The sequence below is a fragment of the Ovis aries genome, chromosome 2 (genome assembly GCF_016772045.2).
Source record: "Ovis aries strain OAR_USU_Benz2616 breed Rambouillet chromosome 2, ARS-UI_Ramb_v3.0, whole genome shotgun sequence".
NCBI lineage: Eukaryota > Metazoa > Chordata > Mammalia > Artiodactyla > Bovidae > Ovis > Ovis aries.
Genome location: NC_056055.1, coordinates 105548978 through 105570057, shown reverse-complemented (window position 1 = coordinate 105570057; position 21080 = coordinate 105548978). Strand labels below are relative to the sequence as shown.

Here is a 21080-nt window from a genome sequence, read left to right as displayed (position 1 = left end):
TAAAAACACCACTTCTTCATCCTAAACATCACGGTGGGCACTGCCAGCTCATTGGTGCCACCCGCACCGACAATGCTCCACAGGGACACTAACCTTGTCCCACTCCCGTTCAGACGTCACGCGCTTATCCAGAAACTCTGCCATCCCAAAGCCCATCTTCTGGCAAACGTCGACAATCACTGTTTGATATTTCTCAGCCAGATTTCGAAACTCCAGGGAGATCTGAAATGGAAGTCGTAAAAAAACAGAAAATATGAAACATGTATTAAAACTGGGAAACAAGATGGTACCTACGGATCGTAAAGCAAAGCTGTAACAGAACTTGGTAGTGCAGACCCTCAAATGATCCAGCAGTAAGCCTAAATCTAAGTTATGCTGTTTCTACACACTGAATAATAAGCTCAGCAAACTTCACAAATGCTAGAATAGAAGGGTATCAAAATGCTAGTCTCTAAACTCAAGATTCAAAGTCTTATTATATGCACACCTTCCCAATTAATGAGAAATGAGATGCTTCAACATAAAACTGGACCTAAGTGTAAGCATTTTAGGAGGAACACCTCATTTCCAGACAAGCCTCAGTATAATGATGGTTCATTTGTGGAGACTTGGGCGCTCCCTATGCAACAAGCACGGCTGAGGGCACTGGGACGCACAGCCGGCAGGTGACCTGCCCTAAGAGCTTATATTCCACTGAGGAGACCAGACAACCATCTTCCACCATCAGGTTCTGAATTCATGCCAGGAAGCTATAGTGTCTTCCCCATTATAAAGGCTACACTTTCTAACTTCTTAAACAACTCAGTTTAGTTCACCCTGAGGCAGCCTATCCAATGTTTGCTTGTCTTTTTTTCCATAGCCCAAGCTTTAGTGTCAAAAAAGTATTATTGATGCTTTTAAAATTCATCGCTCCTGCATAAGTATCTTGCTGAAGTTCAAAGAAGTGTTTTGTAGGTTGCCGAAATAAAATATTAAATACCATGAAACTTTTCAAATAATATACTATCCACAAAACACAGAAAGTAGTGAACAGATTTTGCTAAGGATCTGAAGGGTGAGATCTCGGTCTCATGTAGACTTGGTCTACATTTACAGAAAGGTTAGAAAAACTTCCTCAGGAAACACCTGAATGTAAGGACCTGAGGGAAACTCAGCTGGTTGTGGGGCACTGAAAGAGCTCAGAAGCCTAAGATACTAAGGATTATTCTGATAAACATTGACTGTTAAATCCCTAAAATCAGTAAAATCAATCCCATCTCTCCAGAACTGCTCTTTCCAGAACAGCTGTTCCAAGACAAAGGCCAAAGGCAATTCGCACGTGGACTGAAGCAAATCAGTGACTCTACCAAAGGTCATCTGAATCCCTGAATCTCGCGAGGACCTGGTCTTCCAACAGCTAACAGGGCTGGGTCAGTTCTATTTATAAAAGGGGCAAGGCCAGCCAGCTGGGGGAGGGGCAGCTGAGGCTTGAAAACAAACCCTCCAAGATACACACTTCACTGCCGAATGTGAACCAATTTCAGCTCTTTGGTACTTACTACGTCGTTGTACAGAGCATGAAAACAATGTCTAGGAAAGAGTGACAATGAAGAGCTCTCCATTTCCCCAGAAATCTGAGGGAGGGACCTCTGCCCAGCAAGGTCAGCCAGGAGGTGCTTTCTCTTGTGCCTCCAAGTAACTCTGTTTCCCACCTATAGCACACTTTTTGGTCCCCGGGCCACTCTCTAGTGATCCTAAGTATGAGAAGAGAGTCCGCTAGTATCATGGAGAAAGGCCAGATTCCCAAGAGGGGTGACAGGAGCATGTAAACAGAAACCTCCCTAATAATAAACCTTGGGATGTTATGATCAAAACACTTATATGTAAAGTTTTACTTTCTTTAAAACTTTCTTTTACTTTTGATTGGAGGGTAATTACTTCACAATATTGCAATGGTTTCTGCCATACATCAACATGAATCAGCCATAGGTAAACGTGTGACCCCTCCCTCCCCATCCCACCCCTCTAGGCTCTCACAGAGCACTGGCTTCGGGCTCCCTGCCTCACACAGCAAATTCCCACTGGCCATCTGTTCTACATGTGGTAATGTATATGTTTCAATGCTACTATCTCAAATCACAACATTTTCCTTTTAACCATGTTTTAAAGGGACTGTAAAGCGTACCAGGAATTGAGTACCAGGGTTCTGGAGGCAGGCCTTCTGGATTTGAATCCTGGTCCTGCCACTTAAACTTCACAGGTAATTTCAGGCAAGGGGCTTAAAACTAAAACTGTGCCTCAGTTTCTTCATCTATACAAAACATGGGGAACAGTGTATCATAGACATTACATGTTAAACTCCATTAATATAAAATAAGATGATGAATCAATAATGAAATGCATTTCATAACTCATAGCTCAATAAATGAGTGCTATTACTGCTAGTATCATTTACAAGTAACCCTTTGTTATTCCTCAAGCTATGACTGGAGGTAGATCTCTAAGACTACAAGTCTCCACTAGCACCAGGTGAAAAAGATGCACTCTAATTTCACCCATCACATACAGTGATTGTTCTAGAAAGCCTCTGGTGCTCATGCTCAGTCACTCGGTCGTGTCTGAGTCTTTGCGACCCCATGGACTGTAGCCTACCAGACTCTTCTGTCCGGAAGATTTCCCCAACAAGAATACCGAAGTGGGTTGCCGTTTCTTTCTCCAGGGGATCTTCTGGACCCAGGGATCAAACCCTGTGTTTCTTGCACTGGTAGGTGGATTCTCTACCACTGAGCCACCTGGGAAGCCCCTAGGGAATACTGAGATGTTGCCAAATCGAACCTTTATTTATAAGGTATGAAGAATCGCCTATTTATGTGATATGATAAAGATATGACTTTTCTAAGATAAAATCCTAGAAAAGTAGGATCTAGGCACATGCATAAAAGAAATCTGAAAATTTCTAAAGCTCAAGATTTTAGTTAGAACCCACTTTACTCCAACAGAATGGACTACATACCTAATATTTACAGAACACTCAGTATGTACCAGACACTAAGTACTTTATATGTATAAACTCATTCAGGCCTCACAGCTCTCACTTTACAAAGGCGGAAACTCAGGCACGAGGAAGTTAATGAGCGCATCCAAGCTCACACAGCTGCGGATGACAGAGGTCATCCTGCTTCAGTCCTCACTCAGTCCAGGTGCAAAGAGCCCACTCCCCACTCCACAACTGCCACCCACTGTGAGCTGCACGGTTTGCCACCAGACTCGGAATGCTCCAGAGGCCAGCGGTGTGGCACACCTAGGCTGCTTTCTTGGGTGCACAAACTGGACACAGCATCTTTCAGGACACTGGCATTTGAGAGCTCTTTCCATAGGAAGAAAGGCTGGACTTACCAACAAGATCCTGGTAATCAATCATAGCAGCAAATAACATCTGTCTAAGAGCTCCACCTATGGTAACTCTTTCCATCTTCGAAACCACACTAGGAGGCAGGGACTTTTAATCTGTTTTATAGACCAAAGAATGGAATCACAGGCAGACTATGTGATCACAGGCACCACCAGTTAGTGAGCAAGAGTGTGGGGCCGCCAACCCTGAAGTCTGGCTTGATGAACCATCGCCACATCATGCTATGCTGTCCTGAGACTGCTGGTTTTGCAGTTCCCTGCAGGCTCACTCGGAGAAGGCAATGGCACCCCACTCCAGCACTCTTGCCTGGAAAATCCCATGGATGGAGGAGCCTGGTGGGCTGCAGTCCATGGGGTCGCTAAGAGTCGGGCACGACTGAGCGACTTCACTTTCACTTTTCACTTTCATGCATTGGAGGACATGGCAACCCACTCCAATGTTCTTGCCTGGAGAATCCCAGGGACAGGGGAGCCTGGTGGGCTGCCGTCTATGGGGTCGCACAGAGTCGGACACGACTGAAGCGACTCAGCAGCAGCAGCAGCAGCAGGCTCACAGCTCAGTAGTAAAGAATCCACCTGCCAATGCAGGTGACACGAGTTTGATCCCTGGTTTGGGAAGATTCCCTGGAAGAGGAAATGGCAACCCACTCCAGTATTCTTGCCTGGAGAATCCCGTGGACAGAGGAGCCTGGGGGGCTACAGTCCAGGGGGTCGCAAAAGCAACTCAGCCACTAAACAATGGCAACCAGGCACACAAGCTGACTGACAGCCACCCCACCAATCATGCACCCCCTCCTCCTACCGTTGGGAAGTCCTCCAGGACTTGCCGGTCCTTCTCCTTGCTCTCCGTGAACCGCCAGTCAGGCTCATAGAGGTATGAGTGGAAGTTGTGTAGCAGCGGCACTTTTCTCTCTATGCTGATGGTCATGTCATCTTCCAGCGTGTCCAAAGCTCGGAGAACCAGATAAAATATGCATACTGCGTGGCTGTAAGAAAGGAAGAACTACCAATACGCTGGAGCAAACACTCAAAGATACTGTTCCAAAATCACATTCCATTTCTGCCAGGCCATTTTGAAAGCCCTCCTACACTCTTAACTCTACAGACCAATGAAAGGCTATCCAAAGCTTTTCCTACTTAAGGCAACTTCTTAGTTTTCCTTTGGGAACAATGGACTTCTGTAATTTATAAAATAAAAAATAAAAAATGTACCAGCTGGATGTCACTACCACTCCCAGAATGAGCTACATTTAACTAATGAAAAACTGTAGAAAGACCAAATGTGTAGACAGAACTATTATTTTGCAGATAAAGTCAAAAGACATAATAACGTCCCAGTCTAAACACTATCATGTATGGCTGGCTGGCTCAGTAATGTCTGACTCTCTGCAGCCTCATGGACTCCAGGCTCCTCTGCCCATGGAATTTTCCAGGCAAGAATACTGGAGTGGGTTGCCATTTCCTTTTCCAGGGGATCTTCTCCACCCAGGGACTGAACCTGAGTCTCTTGGCAGGTGGATTCTGTACCGCTAGCGCCACCTGGGAAGCCCAAATAGTATCATCAGTTCAGTTCAGTCGCTCAGTCGTCTCCGACTGACTCCTTGCGACCCCATGAATCGCAGCATACTTAAAGGCAACTGGTCTAAGTCATGTATATAATCTGCACAGAGGCAACTTCAGAAGAATTAACCCAATATACTAGAAATGCAAGGTAGCCTAAATGAAGCCAAGGAAAATACATGAGCCACTCAGAGACAGGTCCACCGGCCAGGACTAAAAAAAGTTAATAAACATCCTCTCCCCGCACCCGCCCCCCCTAAAGAACTGGGCAGGGACACGATGAGATGGCCAGGTGCCTGGAAGAGCCCAAAGTAAACACAGGCGCGTTTCAACCGCCAACATTTCCTTCACCCACTGGGGCACGTTCTGGCAAAGCCACAAGCACAGAGACTGCAACGCGAGGAGCTGTGTCAAAAAGTAGCTTCGAATGACTCTGCAGGCCTCTAGCAAAGTTTTCCTCCCCCAAGTCAAAAACTGCAGCCTCTGCCACTCACCGCATTTCTCCATCCAGCGCCTGGATAACAGCTGCGAAACTGCGACTGGTCTGATTCAGGTACTTGTAGCAAGTTTTCAAGCTGCTGCTGAGCGAGTCCTGCGGCGAGAGGAGACACACGGCGGTGGGAGACGCGGAGGTGCTGGAGTGGGGCTGGGGCGAGCGGCCGGCTACCGCGGAGCTCCGCAGCCGGCCGCACACGCCCTCTCCCCGCGGCCGGTCCTTGGACGGCCAGGCGGCGGGAGGCAAGGGGCAGCCGCGCGAGGGGGTGCCCGCGCCCCTGGGTGCCGCGCCGGGACTCAGCACCAAAGTCCTCTTGAAGAGAGACATGGCCTTGGTGCTGCAGGCGACTGCGGCCATGGGAATCGCAGGGCCAGCGCGGTTTTTCCTCCATAGACCCGAGCCGAGAGGAGAGGCGCCCTCCGCGGGGCGGGACGGGCTCTCCCTCACCCGCAACAGGCTTGGGGCTCCTGCGCACCGAGCAGGCGCCCGCCGCCCGCCCCCTGCGGGCCCCGCCCACCCCGCGGCCAGCCCCTCTCACCCCACAACCCGGCCCGCCGCCCGCCCAGATGTAAGCCCCGCCCAGATGCTAGCCCCGCCCCGCCCCGCCCCGCCGCCTCTGGCTCAAAACTTTGCCACCTTGCGCCTTCCTCTATGAGTTCCCCTTCTCCCCAGAACCCATAGGCTGCTTAAGGGAACCCAGTCCTTTTTTGAGAAGTTTGCTTTCTCCTGCAACGGATCTCCCCTCGGCCAAACTAGCCAGGCTCCTCTGAATCCTCAAGCTTTGTACTTCAGTGCTTATCTTTGCATCGCTCAGCTCTAGCCAAGAACGCGGTTAAATTGTTTTAGCCAGAATCCCCCATAACCCATATATGATCACCCTCACTATCCGGCCGGGTTCCTCTTCCCCCGCTTATCCTAGAGCCCCGGCCCTGCCTCCAGGTAGAATGCTCTTTACCCCATAGGTTTCCTCTTGGTAATTTTCCACCCACCCGCCCTACACTCTGTTCGGAACGGAGCCCAGTTCTATGCTGAATCTCTTCCTCTATTGCAAACACTTTTCTGAATAAGATCTTTTCTGACCTCTTTAACTGCTGTCCTGTTCTGGTTTTATTTTAGCACCTGTTAAACCTCTATTTAGGGGCTTCCAGGTGGCTTCGTGGTAAAAACTCTTGCCTGCTAATGCAGGAGACAAAAGAAACGGGTTTAATTCCTGGGTCGGGAAGATCCCCTGGAGGAAATGACAACCCACTCCAGTATTATACTGTTATATTCCAGTATATTATATATTATTTATATTTAATTATATGTTATTTATATATTATATTATATATTATTTACATATAATTAATATATATTATATTCCAGTATACTGGAAAACTCCATGGACAGAGGAGGCTGGCAGGGTACACTAGTTCAAGGGGTCGCAAAGAGTTGGGACATGACTGAGCACTCACACACACAAACCTCTATTATCCTCTGGAAAGCAAATTATTCCTTTTATAAAGATTTCTAATCATCTTTCCCTTTCAAATCAATGAACCATAACGATCCTTATGAACTTTATATTTACTCTTCCCTAAGGAAAACAAAAACTGTTTCTTAAAAAAAAATCCATATTTTAATACACAACCATATCAGAAAGAATTGCTGTTTTGTATTTATTTTTATGGAGACTTTATATTTTAGAGCAGTTTTACGTTCAAAGAGAATTGAGTTCCCATATACCACTCCCTCACCAGTCTCCCCGCACTCCCTTTTTAAGAGAGAAACAGGAAATAATTTGCAATATCTAACAAGAAGGGGATGGTTTAAAAGTATATTTATATATATATATATAAAAGTAAATCCTATAGTCACTTTGGAATGTTAACAGTGAAACTGGGGACCTTGCTGGGGTCCAGGTGAACTATGTTATTTTCATTTGTGTATATTTCCTAAATTTACATAAATACATATTTTGTCAAGAGAATAAAGCTTTTTTTTAACCATAAGAATTTCATTTTATTGTGAAATTCAATTTAAAATTATTAGTAAAAATTAATATTTACTAAGCACCATATATTAGTAATATCATTTTGGACATACAGTCTGGCATATAAAAATACTCAGTGAAGGACTGATGAATAAATTAATTAGTTCAGAGAGTATTTTAAGAGCAATTCATCAACTCCTCTCTCAAAATGTGGAGAGGAAAGACTTCACAATAAATAAAAGGAACAACTCTTTTCTGAGCTCTGAGCCAGCTCTGCACATACAATTTGATTCCTTTCCCTGCTCTGCCAAATGTTTTCATCCTCAGCTACACCTAAGGGTTTGGGGGCTGACGTCAGAGCTAGATTGCACTCCTTCTGAAGAGTAACAATCTTTAAGAACATGCCCCTCCTTTCCAAAAATGCCCTCTCCAATCTTAAAAGGGACCCAGGTCACTAAATCACTTCTCATCTCCTTCTGCCCTCAGTCTTTTTCTTGGCACCTATTTGTTTCAATACATCTGTAACAATTTCCTCAAATTACGAAGAAGATACAGGGAAGATAATAACTAAAAACCACACTATGGAAAACACCACTGTTAGAAACATTTCCACTGCTTGCTTCCCAGGAGCTAAGGGAGATTGGGGGAGGGAGCTCGAAGCTAAAGCTACTGCAGCCTGTCCCTTGAGCCTCCTGTTGTTTCCCTTTGCTGAGATGAGCGTGCTCCCAAGAACTCTCCAGCGAGAGAGAAGAGGGATGAAGGGCATTGAGGGGAAGAGCGTGCAGTGGCGAGAAGTATAGGACTGTCCTCCCAGGACTGGGGCTCCAGCTGAAAAGCAGTCCCACAGTGGACAGCGACCAACCTTCCCCACAGCCTTTCGTTCAGACTTCACGCAGCACGGGTTTCCTCAGCAGGGAGGGAAAACCCCACAAACTTGAGAACTGAAGTTACAAAACCACCAGTGTAAAAACTACCCCTTACTGGGCAGCAACTATACGCCAAGCACAATATACAAACAATAGCCTTGATCCTCACACAATCCTTTAAAGATATCATACAGACCTGCAATCCACCCAAGGACTTCAAGGCCATATGTGTAGCAGAACTCAGAATCTGCAGTGTTTTAGAAGACAGGCAATAAAAAGCATACATATCCTGTCTTTGTGGAGTGGCTCCCTGTAACTGGGATTATCAACATTTTTTCAACAGTGAATAATTACCCTAAGTGGGATGACTTTAAATCAAAGCACACTGTACCGCCAAATGACTTTGAGCCAGACTTATTAAAAACCTGTTTTTAGACCATTTTGGAGTTGGGAAACTGTGACTGAGAGATTGTGAGCCACTATCTCTATTTTATGGATGAAGAAACTGTTGCTGAAAGTTAAGTGACCACAAGTAATAGAGTCAGGATTTGATTTAATAGAGAAGATGTTAGTCTAAATAATAGGATTTAGACTTGATGGAAGCCAGAACTTCATGATTAGAAAACACTTTTTCCATTTTGTGCTAAGTGATGTCACACAGCTTGCAGCTGGCAGTATGCCGCCAGATTTATTGATATGCTTCTAAAAATTCAGGATAAATCAAGTTTAGGGAACCCTGCACTCCTACAGCCAAATCTTTCTATGACTAAAATAATCTCAGCCCTCCATGTCTGCTAAGTATAAATCTTTTTCTCTGGAGTCTTTGTTACCTAAGAGAGAAACTAAGATAATGTTTAGTGAAGAAGTCTTACGTGTCCCTTTTCTGAAATTATTTGCAAATATTTTGTTATTAATTTTATGGACTTCCCTGATAGCTTAGCTGGTAAAGAATCTACCTGCAATGCAGGAGACCCTGGTTCGATTCCTGAGTCCGGAAGATCCCCTGAAGAAGGGACAGGCTACCCACTCCAATATTAATGGGCCTCTCTGGTAACTCAGATGGTAAAGAATGTGCCTGTAATTCAGGAGACCTGGGTTAGAACCCTGGGTTGGGAAGCTCCCCTGGAAGCGGGGCATGGCAACCCACTCCAGTATACTTGCCTGGAGAATCCCCACGGACAGAGGAGCCTGGTGGGCTAGAGTCCATGGGGTTGCACAACTGAGCGACTAAGCACACACACACGTTATTATATACTTGTGTTTTGAAGGGGGGAGAAAAATTCCGTTCCTATTATCAGATGCGGCCAGGGATCTGTGACCCCAAATAGAAAAATAGCCACTGCTTTACAATCCAAGATACACAGTTTCTGGAACACCTCCCAGGACAGGTAATTCACTACCTCTGGAGACTGCCCACCTCAGTTTGGTTTTTCGTTGTCCCATAGGTGTTCCTATGTTTTCTCTAATTAGAGGTATACTCGGCCATTTTAAAAAATGCTTCATACAGATTAAAACTGGCTCAGAAAACCTAAAACTAACAAAATAATCCCTGGAGAAGCAAATGGCAACCCACTCCAGTATTCTTGCCTGGAAAATCCCATGAATTTCATTTACAGTTCATGGGGCCACAAAGAATTGGACACTGAGTCACTGAGCACAATAAAATATTGTACTCTGTGCTCACCAAACCTTAGAGCTAGAAGAGGGAATAGTCAGGTCTCACTTTTCAAAAAATTTAAAAGATGCAAAGGTAAGTGTCTGGACCCAAATCACAACCTTATAAATGATGCCCCCTGACTTCAAACATTCAGCTCCCTTGGTCTCCTCTCATTTTTTCTTTGTAGTACTTCTCTCCACATGAAATACTGTGTATCTGCTTTTTTTTCTTTTTCATTCTGTCTCTTCTATAAGAATGTAAGGTTTGTAAAAGCAAGGTCTTCCCCTACTTTGTTCACTGTTTAATCTCAAGTTCCAAGAACAATATCAAGCATGCAACCAGTGGTCCCATGTCTGCTAGATGAATATAGGAAGGAAGGAAAGAAGGGAGTAAGGGAGGGAGGGACTATACAGCAGAATTGGAAAGAACTGGAAAGGGAAGAAACCAGCAACTGTTGCATGCCTGCGATGTGTCCGGAGCACACACGACAGTGTTGGGATGTGATCCGCTGTCTGGGGCCAGTCCAAGCCCTTTATCCCGGGGTGACCTTCAGAGTGAGAGCAGGAAGGTCTTCAAACAGGCCCAGGTCAGCATCCCGGAACCACCATTTGAGAGCTTCAAAATTCAACCACTTTATGTCACAGTTTTATAACCTGTAAAACGGTAGTACCAATAGCTCTTATGTCTTTAGGGTTGTTGTCAAGATCAACTAAGTGTGGTAAATTACAAAATGGCCATAAAGTTTGTGGCTCTTTCCATCAGAAGATGGAGTCTTTCCCCACCTCTTTGCATGTGGGCTCCCCTTTTTTTGGCCAATAAGACAGTAGGAACTGTGAGTTAAGCATAAAGCTCAAGAGTGTGTGCACCCTAGGGTTTGCACAATTCTAGTCAAGAGCAGAGAGTTCTCAGGCTAACAGGCTGGATGTAACACACAGAGCCCCCAGCTTATAGCCTGTAAATCACACATGGTCCAGCCACATGCCAACTGAGCAAACTCAGCAGAAATCAACCACAAGCTGGCCCAGACCAGAACCTCCCAGCTCTCCTAGAGAACTAGGAACTAAATAACAGGTGTTATTTTAAGTCACTGAGTTTGGTTTTTTTAATTATGGTGAAATATATTGTTGTTTAGTCACTAAGTCGTGTCCAACTCTTTTGCAGCTCCAAGGACTGTCATCCACCAGGCTCCTCTGTCCATGGGATCTGTCCGGCAAGAACACTGGAGTGGGTTACCATTTCCTTCTCCAGGGGATGGTGTAGACCCAGGGATCTAACCTGTGTCTCCCACACCAGCAGGTGGATTCTTTACCACTAAGCAATTAGGCAAGCCATGGTGAAATATACGTAACAGGAAATTGCCCATCTTGACCACTTGTAAGCAGGCACTTCAACACTGTTAAGTGTAGTCATACTATTGTGCAACCAAACTCCAGAATTAAGCCACCCTGTTTTGGGGTGGCTACCCAGTGAAAGCTAACTGATAATAGACTTCAAGTCTAGCATATAGAAGAACTCAAATGCTGTTTATTATTAATTTGATTAGTTTAACTCACAGTATAATCCCCTAATCCCATTCACCTGCCAAATTACTGTTCCCCAAATACTGCTTTCATCACGTCATGGGTGCATTTGACCATTGCCTGCTTCCATGAATACAGCTCAGCTCCAGGATTCCCACATGCACCCACTGCACTTTGTACTTCTTTTTTTTTTTTTTAATTAATTTATATTGGAGTACAGTTGCTTTACAATGTACTTAAAAAAAATTTTTTTTTCTAAATCCCTTTTAAAGCATTTATTTATTTACTTAGCTGTGCCTGGTCTTAGCTGCAGTACATGGGATCTTTGACCTTAATTACAGCATGTGGGATCTAGTTCCTTGTCCAGGGTTGGAACCTGGGACCCCGGCATTGGCAGCAAGGAGTCTTAGCCACTGGACCACCAGGGAAGTCCCTTTACAGTGTACTTCTCACTTGGAAGCCTCAGCCCCACACACTGTGCACAGTCCTACCAAATAACTTGGCTCATACTGTCTTTACACACGGACGAGCCTCACCACTAATCTAAACCTAAGACTTCTTCAAGGCCCTACACATTACAAAGCACTTATTCTGTGTTTTCTGAAAACTTTTTGCTGTAAAAGGGTTCTACTTCACTAAAATTTTCCTGAAATATCAATGAACTTGAGATGACTTGACATTTCCTAGGTTAACTTTTTTTCTTTTTGGCCAAACTACACGGTTGCCTGGGGTCCCAGTTCCCCGACCAGGGATCAAACTCTCGCCCCCTGCACTGGAAGTGCACAGTCTTAGCCACTGGACCACCAGGAAAGTTCCCTAGGTTAACCTCTGTACACCTGTTCTCCATCAGGGATGAACTGAGGGTACACAGTTTCCTGTCTGTGTCCATCACACAAAGTGTGTTCAGCTTTCAGCTGAATCTGTACCACCCTCTGCTTAATGTGACCCTGTTGCTCATCACCTTAATGACTGTCAGCATGATGGAATCAAAAACGGTTTGTTATAGTATTTTCAGTATTTTTGTCTTCGCTTAAAATATTTTAGGGACTTCCCTGGCAGTCCAGTGGTTAAGACGTCAGGCTCCTAATGCAGGGGGCATGGGCCTGCTCTCTGGTTGGGGAACGAAGATCCCACAGGCTGCAGAGCACAGCCTAAAAAAATAAATAAAACATTTTATAAATGAGTACATTTTTTTAAATTAAAGCAATTATGAGTCAAGTTAATTAGAAATACAGTATCCATAAGAAAGGAATTTAAAGTTCTGAAATAACCAGATCACACCTAGGGAATATTGTTCAGTTTTGAATACTAGACTTTAAAGGGAGAGAGAAAAGGTTGGTTAATGACCTGGAAAGCATTGGGAGCAAGGAGTCTTAGCCACTGGACCACCAGCGAAGTCCCTTTACAATGTACTTCTAACTTGGAATCCTCAGCCCCAAACACAGAATAAGTGTTATATAATAACACATAATGAATAACTCAGGCAGAACACAGAATATTTGGCTTGTATATCAGTATTCTTGGAGAGAATGAGACTTGTCCTAAAATTTCAAGTGGCATATTACAAAACAAAGATTCGACTCTCTTGACTCCAGAGGGTAAACAAAGAGTAAAACTTCAACTCACTGTTAAGAAACACTTCCGTAAAAACCAGAACTGTCTGGAGGGGGCCAGTCTCCAGAGGTAGTGAATTACCTGCTCCAGGAAGTGTCCAGGAAACTGTACATCTTGCATTGTAAACCAGTGGCTATTTTTCCGTTTTGGGTCACAGATCCCTGGCACCATCTGATAATAGGGAACAGAATTTTTCTACCCCCTCAAAACACACAAATATACAATAAAATAAATATTTCCAAATAATTTCAGTAAAGGACCACCTAAGAGCTCTTAGCCAGAATCTCCTAATTAAACGAGTATCTATCAATCAAGGTATAGGAGCAATTCAAGGCTGTATTTCCTTTAAGTGAAAGTGAAGTCGCTCAGTCATGCCCGACTCTTTGCTACCCCATGGACAGTAGCCTGCACCAAGCTCCTCCGACCATGAGATTATCAAGGCAAGAGTACTGGAGTGGGTTGCCATTTCCTTCTCCAGTATTTCCTTTAGGCATCCCTTCAAAAATTAATCCCCTATCCCATGCAGAGGTGACTTTTCCCTTCTGTAAATTTCCTTACCTCATGTACTATATATATTCTGCCAGTTACTTAAGTTTCTTTTGTTTACAAAGCTAGAGGTTTCTTGAGGGCATTGCATCAAGGTACATCAAACAAGGCTCCTGTTTTCAAATAGCTTAAAATCTGGAATCAAACAGATTCTTAACCCTGAAAGGGACTTTGGGAACATAAAATCCATCCACAAATAACCAGGATACAAGACTACGGGGCTGATACAAGATTAAACAGTGCTAGAGAAAATGGTTGAGGGAAGGTCAGAGGTAACATGAAAAGACATCTCATTATGGTGCCTGCCTAAGTTTTCTATGAACAATTTTATAACATTTTATCGACCGGACAAGACAATGAGCTCTTTGGGTGTCTAATTTGTTTACAGGTTATCCTGCCCTTCTGCACCAGGCATAAAGCCTAAAACGGAACAGATGTTTAATGTCTCCTGAGTGGTCAACAGAGGTAGCAGTCACAGAAGCTAGACTGTGAAGAAGGATTCTGAGTTACATCACAAAGGGAAAATTTTTCTGATGGAAAATTACAGTGTTTTACTAAAGGACAACAACTAAGAGTATATTTAAACAAAGGACAGTATTTGTGATGTTTCCATTGGGGAAAAGAATTTATAACTTTTGATATAACCCCATTACTTCAGTTGAATGTGTCTATTCATTTAAAAATCACTTAATGACTTTCTTGTTGGAACAAATACCATATTTATTCATTGCAAATTCACTGAGCAAAGGGTACAGGAGCGAGGCAGATGAAATACAAACAAACCCAAGTCTGGCCTTCAAAGAGCCAACAGTATAGCTAATCGAGGGACAAACAGACAAATAATTAGAACTTGCGAGAGTAGATAAGTGTTCTAAAAAACTCAGGGAGCACAGAGGACGAAGGGACTGCTCAGACTGCAGGAAAGAGTGGGGGAGAAGAGTATGGAGGTGTTGTAACTGAAAACTGTAAGAATGAGTAAGGTTTCATTCCAGAAAAGGTATTCCTGACGATATTTGCATAGTTCATTATGTTCAACAAAATTCTTTCACACGTCCTCTCCCATTTAATCTACCCATGTAGTCTCGGTTGTTTAACCCACGTATTACAAGACACACAAAAAACCAATCTCAGGGACAGAACAAAATGTGAAGCCAAACTACTTGAAAACCAATGTCTTGAACGAACAGAAACATTTTAAGCAGCAAGACAACTTGGGGGTTAGGGGAATGCCTAGGAGACCAAGGGCAGCCGGGCCGAATATTGGGGTAACGGAAGGTGAACCAAACTTGGCAGGTGGGGCCGCCTGACGTGATAGGGGTCTGTTCCCCGGAGGGAAGGAGGGAGCTCGAGGGGTCTGGCACTCGCTGGCCGCAACCTCTGCGCTCGATTCTGGGCCCTGCCGGTCAGACCCAGAAGTCAGCGGCCGCGCGCAGCCTCCCCACTCCGCGGGGATGCAGGGATGCTCAGCCCACCTGGTCCATTTTGGGTATCACCTTCCGCCGGCCCCCCATCTGGAAGCGCAGAAGGTTGTAGAACTCCTCAGGGTGTCCCAAGCACTTCACGAACTCCATGCTGGCGGCAGCGGACAGTCGGATCCCTGAGCTCACCTCGTCGATACCTCAGCCTGGCCCCTTCCCGCACTCAAGGATTAGGCTGAGGAGGTGCGGCGAGGAGGGGCGGGGCGGAGGCGGACCCAACGCGGCGGCGCCACGCCCATTTCCCCACCAACTTCAACGGGCCTCCAGCTCTCGCGCGGCTCCCGGTGAGCGCGCGGGGTGGACTGACGGCTGTCGATTGGCTAGGGCCGCTCGCACCAGGAAGACGCTGGCCAATCGGCGGCGGCATGAGTCTGGCGTGAGGACCACATCCTAGAGGCTAAATGGAGGGTGAAAAGGGGGCGGGCGAGCGGGATTGGTGCTCGTAATGAAGGAGGGGCCTTCGTTTTCCTCTGCTAGCCTTGCGCGGATCTGGGGCAGTGAACTCTCGCTTTGCGAAACACCGAGGCAGAGTTCATGGCGTTGGAGACCGGCCCCGGGCTGGCTTCCTCTGAAAGCCCAGCCGCGGAGAGTCCAATATGACTTTGTTAACAAGCCCTCCAAGTGTTCGTCCTGCCGACCAGTTTAGCTCTTCCCGGACGCACTCGGCGCAGCCGCACCTCGCTGGGTGGGATCAGCCTGAGGCTGCCGAACACACTTAAATTTAGTACCAGAAAAGGATTTGAAGAATTTCTACGCCCTATCCAAAGATGATATGGAAAGGGCTCTCATAAGCCCTGAAAAGTACTTGCTGTCCCAGCCCCCAACGCCCATATCTATTTTAACAGCAATCAGTGATCCTTTTAAAATTTTAAGGCAGATCAGATCACTGCCTAAAAACCTGCAGTGTCTCTCCATTACATTCATAAAAGCCAAAGTTCCTATGAGAGTCTAAAAGCTATATATATGAGTAGCGCCCCATTCTCATTACCTCTCTCACCTTTATTTTCTATCCCTCCCTCCTTTGCCCCAGGGCCTGTTGTCTACAGTTCATTTTTCCTGCACTATCTCCTCCCACCCCAGATATGCAGTTGGCTAACTCCTTCAAGTCTTTGCTGATTTCTCATTTAGGCCCACACTGGTCACCCTGTTTTACAGGGCAGCTTGCCCTGATTCCTCCTCCACCACTGCTGATGCCCCATTCTGCTCTAGTTTTTCTAGTAGTATCGTTTATACGGTCCTTGGACTCTTTCAGTTCAGTTCAGTCGCTCAGGCATGTCCGACCCTCTGTGACCCCATGAATCGCAGCACGCCAGGCCTCCCTGTCCATCACCAACTCCCGGAGTTCACTCAGACTCATGTCCATCGAGTCAGTGATGCCATCCAGCCATCTCATCCTCTGTCATCCCCTTCTCCTGCCCCCAATCCCTCCCAGCATCAGAGTCTTTTCCAATGAGTCAACTCTCCACATGAGGTGGCCAAAGTACTGGAGTTTCAGCTTCAGTATCATTCCCTCCAAAGAAATCCCAGGGCTGATCTCCTTGCAGTCCAAGGGACTCTCAAGAGTCTTCTCCAGCACCACAGTTCAAAAGCATCAATTCTTTGGCCCTCAGCTTTCCTCACAGTCCAACTCTCACATCCATATATGACCACTGGAAAAACCATAGCCTTGACTAGATGGACCTTAGTCGGCAAAGTAATGTCTCTGCTTTTCAATATGCTATCTAGGTTGGTCATAACTTTGCTTCCAAGGAGTGTCTTTTAATTTCATGGCTGCAGTCACCATCTGCAGTGATTTTGGAGCCCCCCAAAATAAAGTCTGACACTGTTTCCACTGTTTCCCCATCTATTTCCCATGAAGTGATGGGACCAGATGCCATGATCTTCGTTTTCTCAATGTTGAGCTTTAAGCCAACGTTTTCGCTCTCCTCTTGCACTTTCATCAAGAGGCTTTTTAGTTCCTCTTCACTTTCTGCCATAAGGGTGGTGTCATCTGCATATCTCAGGTTATTGATATTTCTCCCGGCAATCTTGATTCCAGTGTGCTTCTTCCAGCCCAGCGTTTCTCACAATGTACTCTGCATATAAGTTAAATAAGCAGGGTGACAGTATACAGCCTTGACGTACTCCTTTTCCTATTTGGAACCAGCCTGTTGTTCCATGTCCAGGTTGAACTGTCGTCTCCTGACATGCATATAGGTTTCTCAAGAGGCAGGTCAGGTGGTCTGGTATTCCCATCTCTTGAAGTATAGAAATTGATAAGAGGCCAGACCAGGAATTCAGGCAAGGCTTTACTGCGACACAAGGGAGAGAAAACAAGTAGTAGGTTCCCTTGCTCACTCTCTGATGGGGGCCGAGCTTGTCCCTTAAATGGGATGAGGGTAGGGGCAGATCAGTGGGTGGTGGGTGGAAGGGGAGGGGGTGGCTTAGGTGGTTGGCTCACCCCTCTGGTGGTGCTGTTGCAAGGATCATGTAGTACCTGCTTTTGTTTCTGGCACCTCCTGCCAGTTTTGGTCTTATTGTATCTTGTTGTTCATGTGGAACCCTGTACCAAGGTCACAGGATAAAAATCTCTGGAAATGACCAAACCCCATAGCAACTGTTGCCATCAGCCTCCAGATCTAAACCAGCCAGTTCTCTGACCCCGTATTATGTAAAATGTGCACCCTATTAACCAGCCTATAGCATCGTAACCAATCACCTAATGCCACCATTCCAGTAGGAATTTTCTCTGTCTTGAGGCTATAAAAGTTGGCTGCTAAGCTGTAAAAGGGTTCGGTTCTCCCTTGAGCCAGCCCGCTGTTCTCACAGCGTCTCCCACTCTAATAAACTTTATTCTCCTCTCATTCTGCCTCCTCATATCTGGAAATTCTTTTCCAACCCATGCACGGACCATAATTTGCCCAAACTGCCCAAACATGAAGTTATGTTTAGTCCCTTCTAGTCTCTGTGCATTCTGCTGCCCGGGGAGACATCTGTCCAGGTTTAGGCACTACAGTTAAGGGTCCAGGTCCCAGCCTATCTCAGTACTGATTGCATTCTGATATATATTGTTTACTTATGATGTTTAGTGTCGGCTTCTCCTTGTAAACTGTTAAGTTCAATGATGACAGACCTTTGTTTCGTTCACTAACATAGCCTCAAGTCTTACAATGCAACTCTTTGATGTCCCCTGAACGCTGCAAACTTAACATTGCCCCTAACTGGAATCTCTTGCCCATTGAAACTCCTTCTTCTCCACTAACAGCCTCCCGGTTGCCTAATTACAAAATCCACGTCATCCCTAAGTCCTCCTTGCTCTCCCTACATCCAGTCATTCATCAAGTCTCTGGAGTCCAAGAAACACATATCTTTCATCTTAATCTCTGCTCCATCAAAGTTCAAGCCCCATCTTCTCTCTCCAACTATTTTGAGGACAGTTTCCCATCTCTCTCTCTCCATCCAATCCCATGTGACAGTTTAAGTAGTGTATCTAAAACATATATTTGATTATATTACTCTCTTGCCTACCATCTTTCCATTTCATTTTATAAGGTACTGTGATTTTAATCAGCTTAAGGTGAGGCCCTGTGGGCTTTTAGACTTTGGTTACATGAATTAGTCTTGCAACACAGAAAAAGACTGAAGGGAGTTTCACGGAGAACTCATGTACCCACGATTTAGTTTCGTCTTACCTGGGGTTTCAGTCAGATCAGTTCAGTCGCTCAGTCGTGTCTGACTCTTTGCGACCCCATGAACCGCAGCACGCCAGGCCTCCCTGTCCAACACGAACTCCCAGAGCCTACCCAAACTCATGTCCATTGAGTTGGTGATGCCAAACCTGATGTTTGGTCCTGCTTAAAACTCTTGTCCTAAAGGAAATCAACACTGAATATTCATTGGCAGGGCTGATGTTGAAGCTGAAGTTCCAATACTTTGGCCACCTGATGTAAAGAACCAACTCAATAGAAAAGACCCAGATGCTGGGAAAGATTGAAGGCAGGAGGAGCAGGGGATGACAGAGGATGAGATGGTTGGATGGCATCACCAACTCAATGGACATGAGTTTAAGCAAACTCTGGGAGATGGTGAAGGACAGGGAAGCCTGGAGTGCTGCAGCCCATAGGGTCACAAAGAGTCGGACACAAGAGCCACTGAACAAGAGTAACAAAAACTCTTGTCAACTTGTAACTTCGTATCTCTACTTGCATACTGCTTTTGGCCAGAAAACACAAAGTTAAGAGTTTTAGCACTCCCCCGTTTCCCTGTTAAAAGAATCCTGTAAGAAACATTCCCTTCTTTCAATTTTAAATTCCACAGAGGAAATGCTTTCAAGATAAAATCAAGGATTCTGGCATAGAATAAAAATTCCCTCATCATTTGGCACCTAAATTCCCTTTGGATTTCAGCCTCCTATTCAGTCACTTGACTACTTTGAAACCTTTTTTGAAGCTCCCTGGCCTGTCTGTTCTTCAGATTTAATAAGCATCCATTAAACACCGACAACGTGGCCCATACTGGGAATAATGAAGACAAGGTGGATGAGGTTCTACCCCAAAGACAGAGAGGCGGAAGAAGTCCAGTCCATAGTAAGAGACAGATGTGTCTGACGTGATGTTGCTGTTCTCTAGACACACCTGGAGCCTCATCCAGTTCCCCCAGTCTGATCCAGGTGCCCAACCAGAAACAGTATAGATAAATGGATAGTGGCCAGACCAAATAAAAGAATTCTTACCCATAACCTCTGCACTAGTCGGCCTGAAATGGTCAGGACTTGATCAACTACTTCTCTATTTTTTGTCCCTGCTTCCAACTCAGGACCAACCACAGAAAGCCAAATATACTCCCAAACCAGTCACACACGACACCCCCACTTCTAATTAGCTTGCTTCCAGCATCCCCTTGCCAACCTCCTACCATCAGAGCAAAATGATGATTTTTTTTTTTTTTTTTTTTTTTGGACTATAAAGTCTTCCCACTCCCTGCCTGCCTCTGAGTTTCAGCCACATGCCAGTGATGGGGGCTAAGGCCCTTGCTATAGCAAGCTCTGAATAAAAAGCCTCATTTGCTTTTTTTTATTCCGGTGGACTTTTCTATTTCCACAAACCTCATTACTTCAATCTTGTTTACTGGTTACTCTCATCCTGAACTTTATGCTAATTATCCTTTGTCTGACTCTTCACCTCACCTTGAACCCCTCAAGGTCAGGGACTGTGTCTAAACAGGGCACCTGGCACAGTACTTGCCACGTAACACGTCTCCAGTACTTTTTATTGAATACCAAGGCTTGAAATGAGAGACTGTATTGGAACTTACAGACCACGGATAGGCAGTCACTTGGCCCCCACCCTGACACATAAAGCACTTTTTCGTAACCTACTGAAATGTTTCCAACACTCTGTCGTAACAAGTTGGCCTCCTCCTACTACTGTGTAAGTTTCCTTGTCTTGTTTATCATTGTATTTCCAGACCTAGCATTTAGGAGGCATTTACGAAATAATAACTGGGGACTCTATCCCTTCTCAGTGTCTATCCTGAGAGATTTGTACTTTCCTTTTCTTTAATAAATCCTGTTCACTTGGTACCATGGGTGTCTGCGTGTTCATGAAGTTCCTTCTTCAGCTCTGTGAACAAGAACTCGGATTCTCATTTCATCTTTTGGGGGCTCATCCAGGATCCTTCAACACCTATGTAAGATCCGAAAAGTCAAGTCTAGGCAATGGCTGATTCCACTCCTCCTTTTGGGACCATCTTATGGAACTGGGTATCAACTTTCACCTGGTAGAAACCCCTGGTCCTGAATGGAAGTCTTATTTTGCTCATATTGTTTTTTGGCCCCTGTATTCTAAATTGTCTCTCTCGCTTTGTAATGTCTCACATTGAAGCTATCAAGCTTCAAATGGTTACAGAAATAGAGCCTAAGATGACATACCGAGGTTCACTAGATCATCCCAGTGGTGAAGATCTAACTGCCATCCCTTCATGATGCCCCTGCATAGCTTGGA

The 21080-nt window shown here is 45.2% G+C and overlaps 1 protein-coding gene across 3 annotated transcripts in view; it reads right to left on the bottom strand.

The window, feature by feature from the left end:
• The window catches only part of FDFT1 (farnesyl-diphosphate farnesyltransferase 1), a 31828-nt gene extending 16564 nt beyond the window's left edge, over positions 1 to 15264 (bottom strand). For 2 of the 3 annotated variants that reach the window (XM_004004451.6, XM_042243553.2), the window contains exons 1-4: positions 15094 to 15264; positions 5445 to 5542; positions 4193 to 4376; positions 94 to 222 (exon numbers count right to left, since the gene is read on the bottom strand). In XM_004004451.6, coding sequence (XP_004004500.1) covers positions 94 to 222; positions 4193 to 4376; positions 5445 to 5542; positions 15094 to 15192 — 510 coding nt within the window. In that variant the 5' untranslated portion in view covers positions 15193 to 15264. Of the gene's footprint in view, positions 1 to 93; positions 223 to 4192; positions 4377 to 5444; positions 5892 to 15093 lie in introns of those variants that run through there. The other variant, XM_027964618.3, reaches the window with a different exon arrangement.
• Between the last annotated feature and the right edge of the window lie 5816 nt (positions 15265 to 21080).